Below are 15,266 nucleotides of genomic sequence, written 5' to 3' on the forward strand. Positions count from 1 at the left end.
AGACAGATCTCACCCTGTTGCCCAGGCTGGAGTGCAGTGGTGCAGTCATAGTTCACCACAGCCTCAAACTCCTAGACTCAAGTGATCCATCTTGCCATCCTAAAGCGCTAGGATTACAGGCATGGGATTGGGGTGGGGAGTAGGGGTGTGCACCATGCTCAGCTGTTTATATGATCTGATCTTTAAAGTGATCAATAAATTTTCCTTTTTCCAGATAATAAAGAAAACTAGAGAACAGGAAATGAAGAACTGTTTATTTTTCTTCTTGAGCACTTATTTCATGTCATTTTAATAATTTTGAGGCAAAAAATAAACAGAAATAATATCCAAAGACATTTTCAGTTTAATTGATTGCCATTCTAATACATAAAGGTAAGAATTTTAGTGACCAGTGTTTTTTGTATCTGATTCTTATTTTAGAATTTCCAGTGTTCCAAGGATTCTTTATTAATTATTTACCTCAGGTCTTGAGAGAGAAGTTTTGATATAGAAAAGCAGATTTTGACAAATATACACAAAGAGTGGTAAATGGTTTAGACAGTAATATGGACCCTTGAAAATTTTATCAAGCTGTGTGATCAAAAAGCCAGTACTTATCAATCCTCGAAGACTGGAAAGGAAGGGATACTACTTATGTTAAGCAAAATTATCTCATTTTGAGAAAAACAAGACAATCTCCTCATAAAGGTTTCTTTGCTTTTTGTTTTAAGGTACCTCCCAAAGAAGCAACCTTGTTCATTTCAAAAGCTCCCTAAAATGGCCAGTGCAGTTCCAAATTGTCCTTGGTGAAAGTGTGCCAGTTAGATAATAGGCATACTAGTTAGTATTATGATTAAAAAAAAAAAAAAAAAGAAGAAAGTTTAGCCTGAAAGAGGTACAATTTTAGATTGAGGAGACCTAAGAGAACTGCAGTGGTTCTTAAGGGTAGTGTTTGGGTAACTATCTGTTGAGTCTGACCAAAGGCCATGGTCACCACTAGATGCCAGGCAAAACCTCCTGAAAGAAGGCAGGTGACGCTAAACAAAGCAATCCTCAGAGACACAAAGTCAAGACCGAGGAATAAGTCCTCATAGGGTTTTGAAATGACGATTTGAGGCAAAGGAATGCCAACCTGAAGAACCCTTCTAAACTACACAGCCACTATGATAAGCTCCAGGATTGACTTATCAGGCTTGGCTGGCTGACTTAAAGGAGGCCTCCATGAGCCCTGCCTCCTTGTGGTCACACTTCTGTGTAATTCCTCCCTTTCTTGAGTGTAGGTAGGAACTGCAACTTGTTTTTAATGAATGGAATGCAAAAACGGTGATGCGAGGTACATGATTGCATTTATTTGATTAAGAGTGTAGTGCCCATCTTGCTAGTCTCTCTCCAATGCTGGTTTTGGATGAAGCAACTTGCCATGAATCCTACAGCCATAAGGAAACAAATTCTGCCAACAACCTGAGAGTGCTTGGGAGCAGATCCCTTTCCTGTCAAGGCTACAATGAGCACCTGGCCAGACATGTTTTTCCAGCACTGAGATCCCATGCAGGCTACCCAGCTAAGCCATGCCTAGACTTCTGACCCACAGACGTTGTGAGACAATAAGTGTGTGTTTTTTTAAGCAGCTAAGTTTGTGGTAATTTGTTCTGCGCAATAGAAAGCTAACACCACTGGCCTATGCCCATATTTTCACTAAAGACTTTTCTTCTTGTAGACACTTTTACTTCTAAATATTCAAGTTAACATTTAGATCCCTTCTTCTAGCTATGGGCTGTTGAGGTTAAAATTAGTTACTCAAACTTCCTTACTGTTTGAGTAAAAATTAACCATGGTATTTTCCTCAATTTACACAATATTAATATTAGTACACTAATGCCAGGTGTGATGGCTCACACCTGTATTCCTAGTACTTTGGGAGGCTGAGGCAGGAGAATCATTTGAGATTAGAAACTCTAGATGGGCGTGGGCAACATAGCAACACCTCGGTTCTGCAAAAAATTTAAAAAAATACTAGCCAGAAGTGGTGGTGTGCATCTGTATTCCTAGCTACTTAGGAGGTTGAGGTGGGAGGATCACTTGAACACAAGTGTTGGAGGTAACAGTGAGCTATGATCATACCACTGCCTCCAGGCTGGGCGACAGAGACCCTGTCTCTAAAGAAAAAAAAAAATTAGCACAGTAAAAGAGATGGTACTAAATTAGCAGAGGCTGCTTTTATTTACACAGACATCTGCAACCCCACATAGGCAAGGACACTGTATGTTGTGGCATACAGGTTTCTCTCCAACTAGACGGAGCTCTTAGAAGTTAGTGTCCTTTGGCTCACCTCCAGGCCTTACACACACTGGATATTCAATAACTATGGAATTAAAACTGCAATCGCCTTTAAGCTTATTAATGGGATCTGGTTTCACTGTGGGTGGCACTTCCACTTTAATGCAATGATCAAAAACATTAAGATCTATGACAGGATGGATATTGGGACAATGAGCATGACGATGTCATTGTTGCCAAGTCAAATTTTACAAGAGGCAAAGGAAAGCAAAGGGTAACTAGAATGCAGAGGTTCTTCATCATCATCTTCAATCAGCTGTCACAGAATTTCTCACTATTGAACCCCCATTACAATTCTTACTTCTCCCCACCCCTCCAGGTATCTGAAATAGAAAAAAAAAGGAAATAATTCTCCCTGAGAGATTTCTGCCTCCTTCTTTTTTCTTCTCAATAGCAACCTCAACTGTTGACAGAGGTTCCTTAGGATTCAAAGAACAATTTTGAAGCTGAAAACAGAAGAGTCTGTTTTTGAATAAATCCTAAAATATTTTCATTTCACACCCTTGTTCCATGAGGAAAAAATTTACATAGAGATGAATATGTTTTGTTCAGGCAGTGTGCAATAATAAAGTTTAGGCCAAATTAGGTTTATAATTAGAAAATAAATGCTGGTTTGGTACTAAATTTAGGGATAAAATGAACCTATATCAACATATGTACTTATAGACACTATAGCACAAAACAGATAATCTAGCTGGCATCCAGTGTTTCTTGACTTTGGCTGAATCTCTGTTCCCCAGAACAGACTGTAAGTTCCAAAAGGTGGGGACCATGTTTTGGTCAGCTTTGGATTTTTCCAACACATCGCACAGCGTTCATGCAAAGAGCCACTCACAGAAATTGTCAAATTCACTTAAATAAGAAAACAATTTTGTCTGGGTACAGTGGCTCATGCCTGTAATCCCAGCATTTTGGGAGGCTGAGGTGGGAGGATGGCTTGAACCCAGGAGTTTGAGACCAGCTTGGACAACATAGTGAGTCTCCATCTCTGTGAAAAAACTTTCAAAAATTAGCTGGGTGTGGTGCCACACTGCCTGTAGTCCTAGCTACTCTGGAGGCTGAGGTGGGAGGATCACTTGAGTCTGGGAGGTCAAAGCTGCAGTGAACTGAAATCATGCCACTGTATTCCAGCTTGGGTGACAGAGCAAGACCCTGTCTCAAAAACAACAACAACAACAATAATGCAATTTTTATAAAATAGTTGATGATGCTTGCTAAGGTGGCACTAGACCCGAACCTGGATGTTCAAACAATGCTATTCTTACCCGTTTTGGAGTGAAACACTGAAAGGGAAAGGACACAAAATTAAACCAAATTAAACTAAAATCTCCAAGTCTACAGTAAAAAAGAACTGCAGCAAGTTTAGTCAGTGAAAATTTTTTTTTTTTCCCGAGATGGAGTCTCATCCTGTTGCCCAGGCTGGAGTGCAGTGGCACCATCTCAGCTCACCCCAACCTCTGCCTCCCAGGTTCAAGCGATTCTCCTGCCTCAGCCTCCTGAGTATCTGGGATTACAAACATGTGCCACCGCACCCAGCTAACTTTGTATTTTCAGTAGAGATGAGGTTTCTCCATGTTGGTCAGGCTGGTCTCGAACTCCTGACCTCAGGTGATCCGTCCGCCTCGGTCTCCCAAAGTGCTGGGATTAGAGGCGTGAGCCACTGTGCCCGGCCTGAAAATGGTTTTTAAAACATATTTTAATGAAAACACTTTCTCACCATCTTTAAAGAAAAACAATTTGCATTTTCCAATCGGAAGCTGCTGGGGCACTAGGACTCATGTGCCTTCTGCTCCACAGGTTTCAGAGGCCACTGCACTACTAACTCCCCAGTGCTTTTGAGGCACGTGTTAGACATGTTCTCCTCTGTTGGAAGTCCTTGCGGCAACTTCAAGGGCTGGATTCTGTGACATAAGAAAATGTGTTTAGATAGGAGGAATATGTTCTAGTGTTCTGTATCCCTGCAGGATAACGACAGTTAACAATAACACACAGTTTCAAACAGCTAGAAGGAGGATGTTAAAGGTTCCCAACATGAAGAAACGATAAATGTCTGCGATGATGGATATGGATACGCCAGTTGCCTTGATCGGATCACTATACTTTATATATATTGAAACGTCACTATGTACCCCATAAATACGTACAATTATTACGTGCCAATTAAAAAAAACAAAATTTTAGTTTTTTAAAAAGTTTTTTTCAGAACATTAACAAAAAAGAAAGAAAAATGCATTTAGAATTACGCTAGGCAATACATTTTAAAAAGAGAAGAAACAACAAACCTTATCAAATGCTTAACCACCTTCAATTTTGAATTCACAGAAGGGATATTCTTGTGAACTTGAGGGGTATGCGACTGTGAACAACAACAAAGCAATGTTATCAACCAATCTGAAGAGCAGATAGTTCCACGTTTCAGTACAATGTTAAACTGAGGGGTCATTCTAAGCCAAATTTATAAATAAATTACCCTAAGCAATATGCAATAAATAATAAATATACACCTCAAAGTTTTAAAAGTATAAAATTTAAAGCAAATGTAAACAACACTAAAGATGATTAAAATAATTGCATACTTTTTCTAATCCAAGCATCTTTATTATATCTTTTTCCCAATATGGACGTCTTCTTGTACTTTTTATTCTGGTAACAATATGAAGTTTATGAGGGTTCTGTGGATCTCCACCATATTTTTCATGATCTTCAGGTGAGGCCTGAAACACCTAGAAAGGAAATAATTATAAATGGTAAATTTCCAACTTACACAGTTTCTATGTACCTCCCATTTTTTCTTAAAAGACACACACACGGCCGGGCGCGGTGGCTCAAGCCTGTAATCCCAGCACTTTGGGAGGCCGAGACAGGCGGATCACGAGGTCAGGAGATGGAGACCATCCTGGCTAACATGGTGAAACCCCATCTCTACTAAAAATACAAAAAACTAGCCGGGCGAGGTGGCGGGCGCCTGTAGTCCCAGCTACTCGGGAGGCTGAGGCAAGAGAATGGCATAAACCCGGGAGGCAGAGCTTGCAGTGAGCCGAGATCCGGCCACTGCACTCCAGCCTGGGCGACAGACTGAGACTCCGTCTCAAAAAAAAAAAAAAAAAAAAAAAAAGACACACACACATACACAACTACATAATTATCTCATCCTTAATCATCATGTAATCCTCAACCTCAAATTGAACATTTCTATCAGTCTGATTACTCAGAGAGATGGAGTTTAACCTGTAGAACAAAGTAGGAGCAACCAATGACACTAAATAATTTAAATGCCAGGAGACTCTGTAAGCCCTGCTATGAGCTGGGCACTGGGCTGCATCCTCTTCCCTCCCTATTCTCAGGTGAAGAGCTGACTGTCAGGTGGGAAAACAAACATGTAAATTACAAGTGAAAATAAAACATAAACACAATAAAAACAATCTACAAAGTATTATGAGAATACAGGCAAATGACTAATGAACTCTGCCTATGAGGGATCAGAAACAGCTCCACAGAGCTAATATTTGAATTAATTATCTAAGAATCAAAAAGTTTTAAGAAGTTATCCCCCAGAAACACTCCTCTAAGTGCACAAAATGTACCAAATAAGGATGTGTATTCTAACACTATTTGTAATACTGAAAAATTTTAAGGCAACCCATGTTCCTCACTAGGATAACTACATTATGATGTATCCATTCTAAATAAAATGATTAATAATAAAACTAAGTAAAATGATGCAAATACACAAATTTTTTTTTGAGATGCAGCCTTGCCTTGCTCTCTTGCCTAGGCTGGAGTGCAATGGCACGATCTCGGCTCACTGCAACCTCCGCCCCCGAGGTTCAAGCGATCTTCTTGCCTCAGCCTCATGAGTAGCTGGGATTATAGGTGTGCGCCACCATGCCCAGCTAATTTTTGTATTTTTAGTTGAGATGGGGTCTCACCAACTTGGCCAGGCTGGTCTTGAACTCCTGACCTCAAGTGATCCGCTAGCTTCAGCCTCCCAAAGTGCTGGGATTATAGGCGTGAACCACCGTGCCCGGTGCAAATACACAAATTCTGATGTATCCTATAGGATACAATACTACCATTAAAATGAATGAGGTTTACTATCTTTGCAGGTCTTCACATTGAATGATGGCCATAATATATTCTTGAGCCAAAACCAAAAAGAAATATCCATACAATTATGTGTTGTAAGCTGTTATGTGCATCATCTGTACCAAATACATGAGTGTGCATATGTGATATATTCTATAAATACTGTTTCTAAGACTCATATAAAACATATATAAAGGTCTCAAAGACATTAGATCAGGAGTCATACCTCTGGGGAATCATATTGAGAAAAAAAATTGACCTCCAAAAAGATGGTATCTTAATAAAAGAGAATATTATTCAATGATTAAAAATAGTTTTGTAGAAATGTATATAGTGTAAAAGTGTTCCTATTTCTCCACGGCCTCACCAGCATCTATTGTTTCTTGACTTTGTAATAATCACCATTCTGACTGGCGTGAGATAATATCTCATTGTGGTTTTGAATTGCATTTCTCTAATGATCAGTGATGATGAGCTTTTTTTCATGTTTGTTGGCCACATAAATGTCTTCTTTTGAGAAGTGTCTGTTCATTTCCTTTGCCCACTTTTTGAAGGGGTTGTTTTTTTTTTTCTTGAAAATTTAAGTTCCTTGTAGATTCTGGATATTAGCCCTTTGTCAGATGGGTAGATTGCAAAATTTTTCTCCCATTCTGTAGGTTGCCTGTTCACGCTGATGGTGAGTTTCTTTTGCTGTGCAGAAGCTCTTCAGTTTAATTAGATCCCATTTGTCAATTTTGGCTTTTGTTGCCATTGCTTTTGGTGTTTTAGTCATGAAGTCTTTGCCCATGCCTGTGCCCTGAATGGTATTGCCTAGGTTTTCTTCTAAGGTTTTTATGGTTTTACACTATTGATGGGAATGTAAATTAGTTCAACCATTGTGGAAGACAGCATGGCGATTCCTCGAGGATCTAGAACCAGAAATACCATTGGACTCAGCAATCCCATTACTGGGTATATACCCAAAGGAATATAAATCATTCTACTATAAAGACATATGTACATGTATGTTTATAGAAGCAGTACTTACAATAGCAAAGACATGGAACCAACCCAAATGCCCATCAATGATAGACTGGATAAAGAAAACGTGGTACATATACACCAAGGAATACTATGCAGCCATAAAAAAGAATGAGATCGGCCAGGCACGGTGGCTCACGCCTGTAATCCCAGCACTTTGGGAGGCCGAGGCAGGTGGATCACGAGGTCAGGAGATCGAGACCATCCTGGCTAACACGGTGAAACCCTGTCTCTACTAAAAATAAAAAAAACTAGCCAGGCACGATGGCAGGCGCCTGTAGTCCCAGCTATTTGGGAGGCTGAGGCAGGAGAATGGCATGAACCCGGGAGGCGGAGGTTGCAGTGAGTGAGATTGCACCACTGCACTCCAACCTGGACGACAGAGTAAGACTGTCTCAGAAAAAAAAAAAAAGAATGAGATCATGTGCTTTGCAGGGACATGGATGAAGTTGGAAGTCATCATCCTCAGCAAACTAATACAGGAACAGAAAACCAAACACTGCATGTTCTCACTCATAAGTGGGAGTTGAACAATGAGAACACATGGGAAGTCGGGGGCAAAGGGAGGGAGATCATTAGGACAAATACCTAACGCATGTAGGGCTTAAAACCTAGATGATGGGTTGATAGGTGCAGCAAACCACCATGGCACATGTATACCTATGTAACAAATCTGCACATTCTGCACATATATACCAGAACTTAAAAAAAAAAAAAAAAAGAAATGTATACAGTGAGAGGTTCATATTATATTACTAGACACAGAGAACAGCTAGAGAAGCATTGATTCATATGAGATGAATCACATCTTAAAACATACAACACAGATTGAACTCCTTATTCTACTCTTTCCTTCTCATTACTGCACTTGAGTAGTCTAAAAGAAAAAAATAAAACATACAGCAGTTATCTCTGGGTAGGTGAGATTAAGAGTATTTTTTGGTGAGTTTTGCTTGTTTATATTTTTCTAGGGATTTTGAAGAGATTAGAACGAGAAGGATGGTGGAGATCAGAGGAAGGGGTAGGTGCACTAAAGAAAGGTGAGAATATTTAAAAGAACAGTATGAAAAAGCACAAAATATTTTGGAAAGGCAAGCGGTTCAGGGTGGCTAATATAGAAAAAAGCATGAAAAGCAGTGCAGGGGACGAAGTTAAACTATGTGCAACCATGTTGAGCCTTTAGAAATTATTGCTAGGGATACAGAGTTAATGAGGGTTAGAACCAACAGGACCATGTTTTTAAGAGATTTGGAAAGAAAACTCTTACCTGAGAATAAAACCAACTGGGGATAGAGCCTGATACAAGGAAGCCCAGTTAGGAGGCACTTATGACGATGGTTAAAGAGCCTGAACTACAGTAGCTATAACAGAAAAAGGACTGACAGGGGACCTTTGGGCAGTAAGATAGATGGATTTGTGTTGGGTGAAGAAGAGGGAGGCTAAGCTTGATTCAGACGTCTCCAGTCTGGGAAATTAGATGGAGGATGGTAGCATTAACTGACGTAACTAATACAAGAGAGGCACCTTCTTTTTTATTTGGTTGTTTGGAGGGAAAGTAAGATGAGTGGAATTTTGGATATGAACTTGAAATACCTATAAGTTATCCAAGTAGCAATGTCTAGAAACCAGTTGAGAATACAGGAGAATACAGGAATACGTTCAGAAGATAGGCGGGGCTGGGCGCGGTGGTTCACGCCTATAATCCCAGCACTTTGGGAGACTGAGCGGGGTGGATCATGAGGTCAGGAGATCAAGACCATCCTGGCCAACATGGTGAAACCCCATCTCTACTAAAAATACAAAAATTAGCTGGGCGTGGTGGCGCGTGCCTGTAATCCCAGCTACTTAGGAGGCTGAGGCAGGAGAACTGCTTGAACCTGGGAGGTGGAGGTTGCAGTGAGCCGAGATCACACCACTGCACTCCAGCCTGGAGACAGAGTGAGACTCTGTCTCCAGAAAAACAAACTAACAGTCAGGGACTATTTTCCTGAGGTTTAAAGGTTTTCACATTGATCACAGTTGATGATGGAAAGCACTGCCTTGCACATTTACTTTATTTTAAGTTCCAGGGTACAAGTGCAAGATGTGCAGGTTTGTTACATAGGTAAATAGGTACCATGGCAATCTGCTGCACTATTTGCTGCACTTATTCCATCACCTAGGTATGAAGCCCAGCATGCATTAGCTATTTTTCCTGATGCTCTCCCTCCACTCGCCCCCCACAGGCCCCAGTGTGTTATTCCCCTGCCTGTGTCTAGCCTTGCATATTTTAAATGAATGCCAACATTTGTATCTATCCTTCCAGAAATACAGAGTAAGAAACATGGACAGATATAAGACAATATAGTTGTGGAAAGGATAGCAGTGGAAAGACAATGACTCGAAAAATAAAAAAAGATTATTTTATTTTGTTTTGAGACAAGGTTTCACTCTGTTGCTGAGGCTGAAGTGCACTGATCCGATCATGGCTCACTACACCCCTGACCTCCTAGGCTAAAGCGATCCCCTCATCTCAGCCTCATGAGTGGCTGGGACTACAGGCATGCACCACCACACCTAGCTAATTTTAAAATTTTTTGTAGACATTGGAGTCTCACTATGCTGCCCAGGTTGGTCTTGAATTCCTGGACTCAAGCGATCCTCCTGCCTCAGCCTCCCAAAATGCTAGGAATACAGGTGTGAGCCATTGTACGTGGACAAGATTTCTGATAAAAGAACACCAAGCACATTAAAGGTATCAAAGTAGTCAATGGTAATACTGTATCTTTTAAGAAAAATCAAGGCCGGGCGCGGTGGCTCAAGCCTGTAATCCCAGCACTTTGGGAGGCCAAGATGGGCGGATCACGAGGTCAGGAGATCGAGACCATCTTGGCTAACACGGTGAAATCCCGTCTCTACTAAAAAAATACAAAAAAAACTAGCTGGGCGAGGTGGCGGGCACCTGTAGTCCCAGCTACTCGGGAGGCTGAGGCAGGAGAATGGTGTGAACCCGGGAGGCGGAGCTTGCAGTGAGCTGAGATCTGGCCACTGCACTCCAGCCTGGGCGACAGAGTGAGACTCCGTCTCAAAAAAAAAAAAAAAAAAGAAAGAAAGAAAAATCAATGGGGAATGGTAGTCACCAAAAGCTAGGGAGAGGGGAAAATGGGGGAGTTACTATTATTATTGATTTTTTGAGACAGGATCTTGCTCTGTTGCCCAGGCTGGAGTGCAGTGGCACAATTATAGGTCATTGCAGCCTTAACCTCCTGAGATTAAGCAATCCTCCCTGCTCAGCCTCCTGAGTAGCTAGGACTACAGATGTGTACTGCAACACTCATCTCATTTTTTTTTTTTGTAGAGACCAGGTCTCCTTATGTTGCCTAGGTTGGCAATTATTATTTAGTGGATATAGAGTTTCGTTTTGCAAGATTAAAAGAGTTCTGGAGGTGGATGGTTGTGATAGTTGCACAACAGTGTCAATGTACTTAATGCCACTGAGTAGCACACTTAAAAGTGGTTAAGATGGTAAATGTTATATGTGTATTTTACCACAACAAAAAATATTAGGAACTCCTTGCCCAAAACAAATAAACAAAAAACCCAGGCTTTACAAAGCTAAATATAGTCTTTAACATACAATCCAGCAATTATGCTCTTAGGTATTTAACTGATGAGTTGGAAATTCATGTCCACCCAAAAATCAATACATGAATGGTTATAGCAGCTTTGTTCATTACTGTCCAAAACTGGAAGCAACCACGATGTTTTTCCACAGGTGAATGCACAAACTGTATACGTCCATGCAATGGAATATTATTCAGCAATAAAAATAAGCTAGCAAGCCACAAAAAGACATGGAAGAACCTTACAGGTATATTGCTAAGAGAAAGAATCCAGTTTGAAAGGGCTATATACCATATGATTTCAGTTATATTACATTCTAGAAAAGGCAAAACTATGGAGATAATAAAAAGATCAGTGGTTGCCAGGGGTTGGGAGTTGGGAAGGATAAACAGGTAAAACACAGGTGATACTTAGGGCAGTGAAACTATTCCGTATAATACTGTAATAGTGGATACATGACATTACGCATTTGTCAAAACCCATAGAACTTCACAACATGAAGGGTGAACGCTAGTGTAAACCATGGTATTTAGTTAATAACACTGTGTCCCATTGGCTCCTCAGTTATAGAGGACACTGTGTATGCTGCGGGGAGGGAGCATATAGGAACTCCCCATACTTCCCAATCAATGTTTCTGCAAACCTAAAACTGCTCTAAGACATAAAGACTACTAATTAAAAAACAAACAAAAACAGGCCGGGCACCTGTAATCCCAGCACTTTGGGAGGCCAAGGCGGGTAGATCACTCAAGATCAGGAGTGCAAGACCAGCCTGGGCAACATGATGAAACCCCATCTCTACTAAAAATACAAAAATTAGCTGGTGTGGTGGCGCAGGCCTGTGGTCCCAGATACTCTGGAGGCTGAAGCACAAGAACTGTTTGAACCCAGGAGACAGAAGTTGCAGCCAGCTGAGATTGCGCCATTGTGCTCCAGCCTGGGCAACAAAGCAAAACTCTCTTAAAAAAAAAATTAAAACAAAAATCAATGGCGGGCTTAGTCAGCACTATCTAAAAGAATGATAGGTACACATAAATCAAATAGAAAAAGCTGAAAGATCCAAAGTAGCAATGATCGATATGGAAAGTGAGAATGAAGAGTGATACAGTGAGAGCCTGAGTAGGAAGACCCACTGCTTTCTCAGGACAATGGTGATACCAACACATATATACAAACCATAAGCAGGAATAAGTAGACTGAAATGGTAAAAACCCACTACTGTGAAGGCCAGTGACATAAATGACAGAACAGTTTTGTTTTTAATAATCACCATTTACATAAATCCCACTATGCTTTAAACTCTGTACCACCACCTATATCCACATATAATTTAACATAAAATCTTTCAATATTACAAAAATAGGTACCACTTAAAACATAGTTTTTAGAACAACACTAACATTTAAAAAAAAAATCAAACTTTGTTCTTACTTTATCTGGAATTCTTGATTTGGTGAATTTGTGACGAATCCAATCTGTACAAATGAGAGACTCCACACCTTTTGTCACCGTCTAAAATATGATATAAATCATTTGTTTTTTAGATTCTATCTAGTACAGAAATCCATACCCACCAATCTTTAGGTAACAGAAGTCTGTTCCAACCTACCCTGTAATTACTAAAGGTATATCTTAGCGCCCTAGCTGAGTAATGCATCCCATCTAAGCACTAACACAAAACAAAGGTAAAAGCACATAAATATACTTTTAGACCATGGATTGGTAACTGTTTTCTATAAAGGACCAGAGAGTAAACATTTCCAGCTCTAGAGCTATGTAGTCTCCATTGCCAAAACTCAGCTTGGCCATTATAGGGTAAAAGCAGTTGGACAATATGCAAACAAACAGGGGTGGCTATTTTTCTTTTCCTTTCTTTTTTCTTTTTTTTGTTTGAGATGGAGTCTCACTCTGTGGTCCAGGCTGGAGTGCAGTGGCGCGATCTCGGCTCACTGCAACCTCCACCTCCCGGGTTCACGCCATTCTCCCGTCTCAGCCTCCCAAGTAGCTGGGACTACGGGTGCCCGCCACCACGCCCGGATAATTTGTTTTTGTATTTTCAGTAGAGACAGGTTTTCGCCATGTTAGCCAGGATGGTCTTGATCTTCTGACCTGACCTCGTGTTCCGCCCACTTCGGCCTCCCAAAGTGCTGGGATTACAAGCGTGAGCCACAGCGCCCGGCCAAGTGTAGGTAGTTTTCAATAAAACTGTTATTTACAAAAATAGGTGGCAGGCTGAATATGGCCTAGAGGCCATAGCTTAGCAACTCTTGCTCTAGAGAATGTGCAATAATTCACATTTAACAAGACAATATAAAAGAAATACAAAATGAGTTTCCAGTTTCCTTTCTAGTTCTAACAATGTCATCATTCCCAGTTCCTATCTCTTGTTCCTGCTCTACATTCCTCCAATCCCACTTCTCTCAGGCTGCTGAAGAAAAAGGATTCACTGCCGACCTTTCATACCAGGATACTGCCGTGGGAATGGGCAGCAGTCATTCCCATCACTCCCTCCTAGCATTTCCTGCATTGCAGAGATGGCATAAACCACTAGAAGACAGGCAGTGGGCCGAGTTCTGCTGCCTACCAGCTGTGAGACATGAGACACTTACTCTCTCAAGAGGGTCAGTTTCCTCAGCTCTAAACAGGAAATCATATCGACCTCCTAGGATGAATCTGAGGTTAAGGTAATATATATACAGCCCCTTACAATGTTGTCATCTGCAGGCAGGAGCAGGTCAATAGGCTCATCTAGACTCTGGCCCTTAAGAGCAGATGAGGCTGCACCACTGCACTTTCTAAAAGCAAGCCTAAAAGGAGATACATGAAAATACTAACACTGATGGTCTCCTAGAGATTATTTCTCTTCCTTCTGATTTTCCATATTTTTCTAATATTGTATTATTGAAAATGTACTCCTTCCATAATCTAAGGGGAAAAAAACCCTAAAACTTTAAGATTAAGACAGACCAAGGGGAATCAATGACAGCCATTTTTTATTGGCATGTTTTCCAGAAAAAGATCTTTTCTGATTCTAGATCTTTAGGGATAAAACAGCAGATAAACCATAAATAAACAAGATTAACTCTCAATATCCAAAAAATATCGAACAGGAACTGGTGAAAGAACTTAACTTTGGGTGGCTGGGGCGGGTGGATCACAAGGTCAGGAGTTGGAGACCAGCCTGGCCAATATGGTGAAACCCCCGAGTATAAGAAAAATACAACAATTAGCCAGGCGTAGTGGCAGACACCTGTAGTCCCAGGTACTCGGGAGGCTGAGGCAGGAGAATTGCTTGAACCCGGGAGGTGGAGACTACAGTGAGCCCAGATAGCGCCATGGCACTCCAGCCTGGGCAACAGAGTGAGACTCAAAAAAAAAAAAAAAAAAGAACTTAACTTGCCTTGTAATGATTAAAAAAAAAAAAACATAGGTGTAGAAAAAGACAAATTCTTGAAAAGAAACACTTACCTGTAGTCTGCCTGGGGGCCTGTGAACTACTAAGCGCAAAATCCCAGCCATAAGTGCAGTGACTGCTCTCTTTAGAGGCTGTGGGAAGCAGGAAGCAGACCCATGAGTCAACTATGTCCTGGAAATGAACAGGTTTCCCCTTCTCTAGTATTAAAAAACTAAGCAGCAAATTAATTGTAAACTTAAGTTTAACAGTAAAACATATTGGTTATTTTAATACAAGAAGGGCATGAATTAATTTATACATATTTTATTCAACCACAGGTAGTAATTATACACATTAACCACATCCCATTTTCATCAAATGAGTCAGACCTAGACTGATTCCACAAAACTACTATCATTTTAAAGTGTCTTCTTCAACAATGAAGGCAGATAAACAATACTTTGCCACAGAATCACAGAAAATTAAAGAGCCTGAAGGGACTGAAAAAATCTCAACTCCTATTAGAACTGACTGCCCACATCCTTACTTCATGAATGAGGATCATGAATTCCAGAAAGTTCAATGATTTATCCAAGTGCATTCAGTTATCAATAAAGTATGTGGCCTGGAATCCCATTCTCCTAATTTCTAGGCAAGTGCATTTTCACTAAACCATAACATCTTTCTGTTAAAATGTGGAATTTGTTTTTGCTTATTTGTATTTTTTTAAACTATTTTCAATGCATACGCATTGCTTCTATAACCTAAAAAGGTCATATTTATTTAATTAGACACAAAACAACTGTAGGAAAGCAGAAAGATTAAGTTCATGAACTACATGTATATG

General features: G+C 40.4%; 1 protein-coding gene across 5 annotated transcripts in view; it reads right to left on the reverse strand.

The window, feature by feature from the left end:
- Window positions 1–15,266, reverse strand: part of MRPL30 (mitochondrial ribosomal protein L30) — a 19,876-nt gene continuing 4,610 nt past the window's right edge. For 4 of the 5 annotated variants that reach the window (XM_023211414.1, XM_023211415.1, XM_023211416.1 and 1 more), the window contains 5 exons: window positions 14,494–14,571; window positions 12,457–12,537; window positions 4,893–5,039; window positions 4,599–4,672; window positions 238–4,217 (listed from right to left, as the gene is read on the reverse strand). In XM_023211414.1, coding sequence (XP_023067182.1) covers window positions 4,085–4,217; window positions 4,599–4,672; window positions 4,893–5,039; window positions 12,457–12,537; window positions 14,494–14,544 — 486 coding nt within the window. In that variant the 5' untranslated portion in view covers window positions 14,545–14,571 and the 3' untranslated portion in view covers window positions 238–4,084. Of the gene's footprint in view, window positions 4,218–4,598; window positions 4,673–4,892; window positions 5,040–12,456; window positions 12,538–14,493; window positions 14,572–15,266 lie in introns of all 5 variants that reach the window. The other variant, XR_002731476.1, reaches the window with a different exon arrangement.

Source organism: Piliocolobus tephrosceles, chromosome 15 (genome assembly GCF_002776525.5).
Source record: "Piliocolobus tephrosceles isolate RC106 chromosome 15, ASM277652v3, whole genome shotgun sequence".
NCBI lineage: Eukaryota > Metazoa > Chordata > Mammalia > Primates > Cercopithecidae > Piliocolobus > Piliocolobus tephrosceles.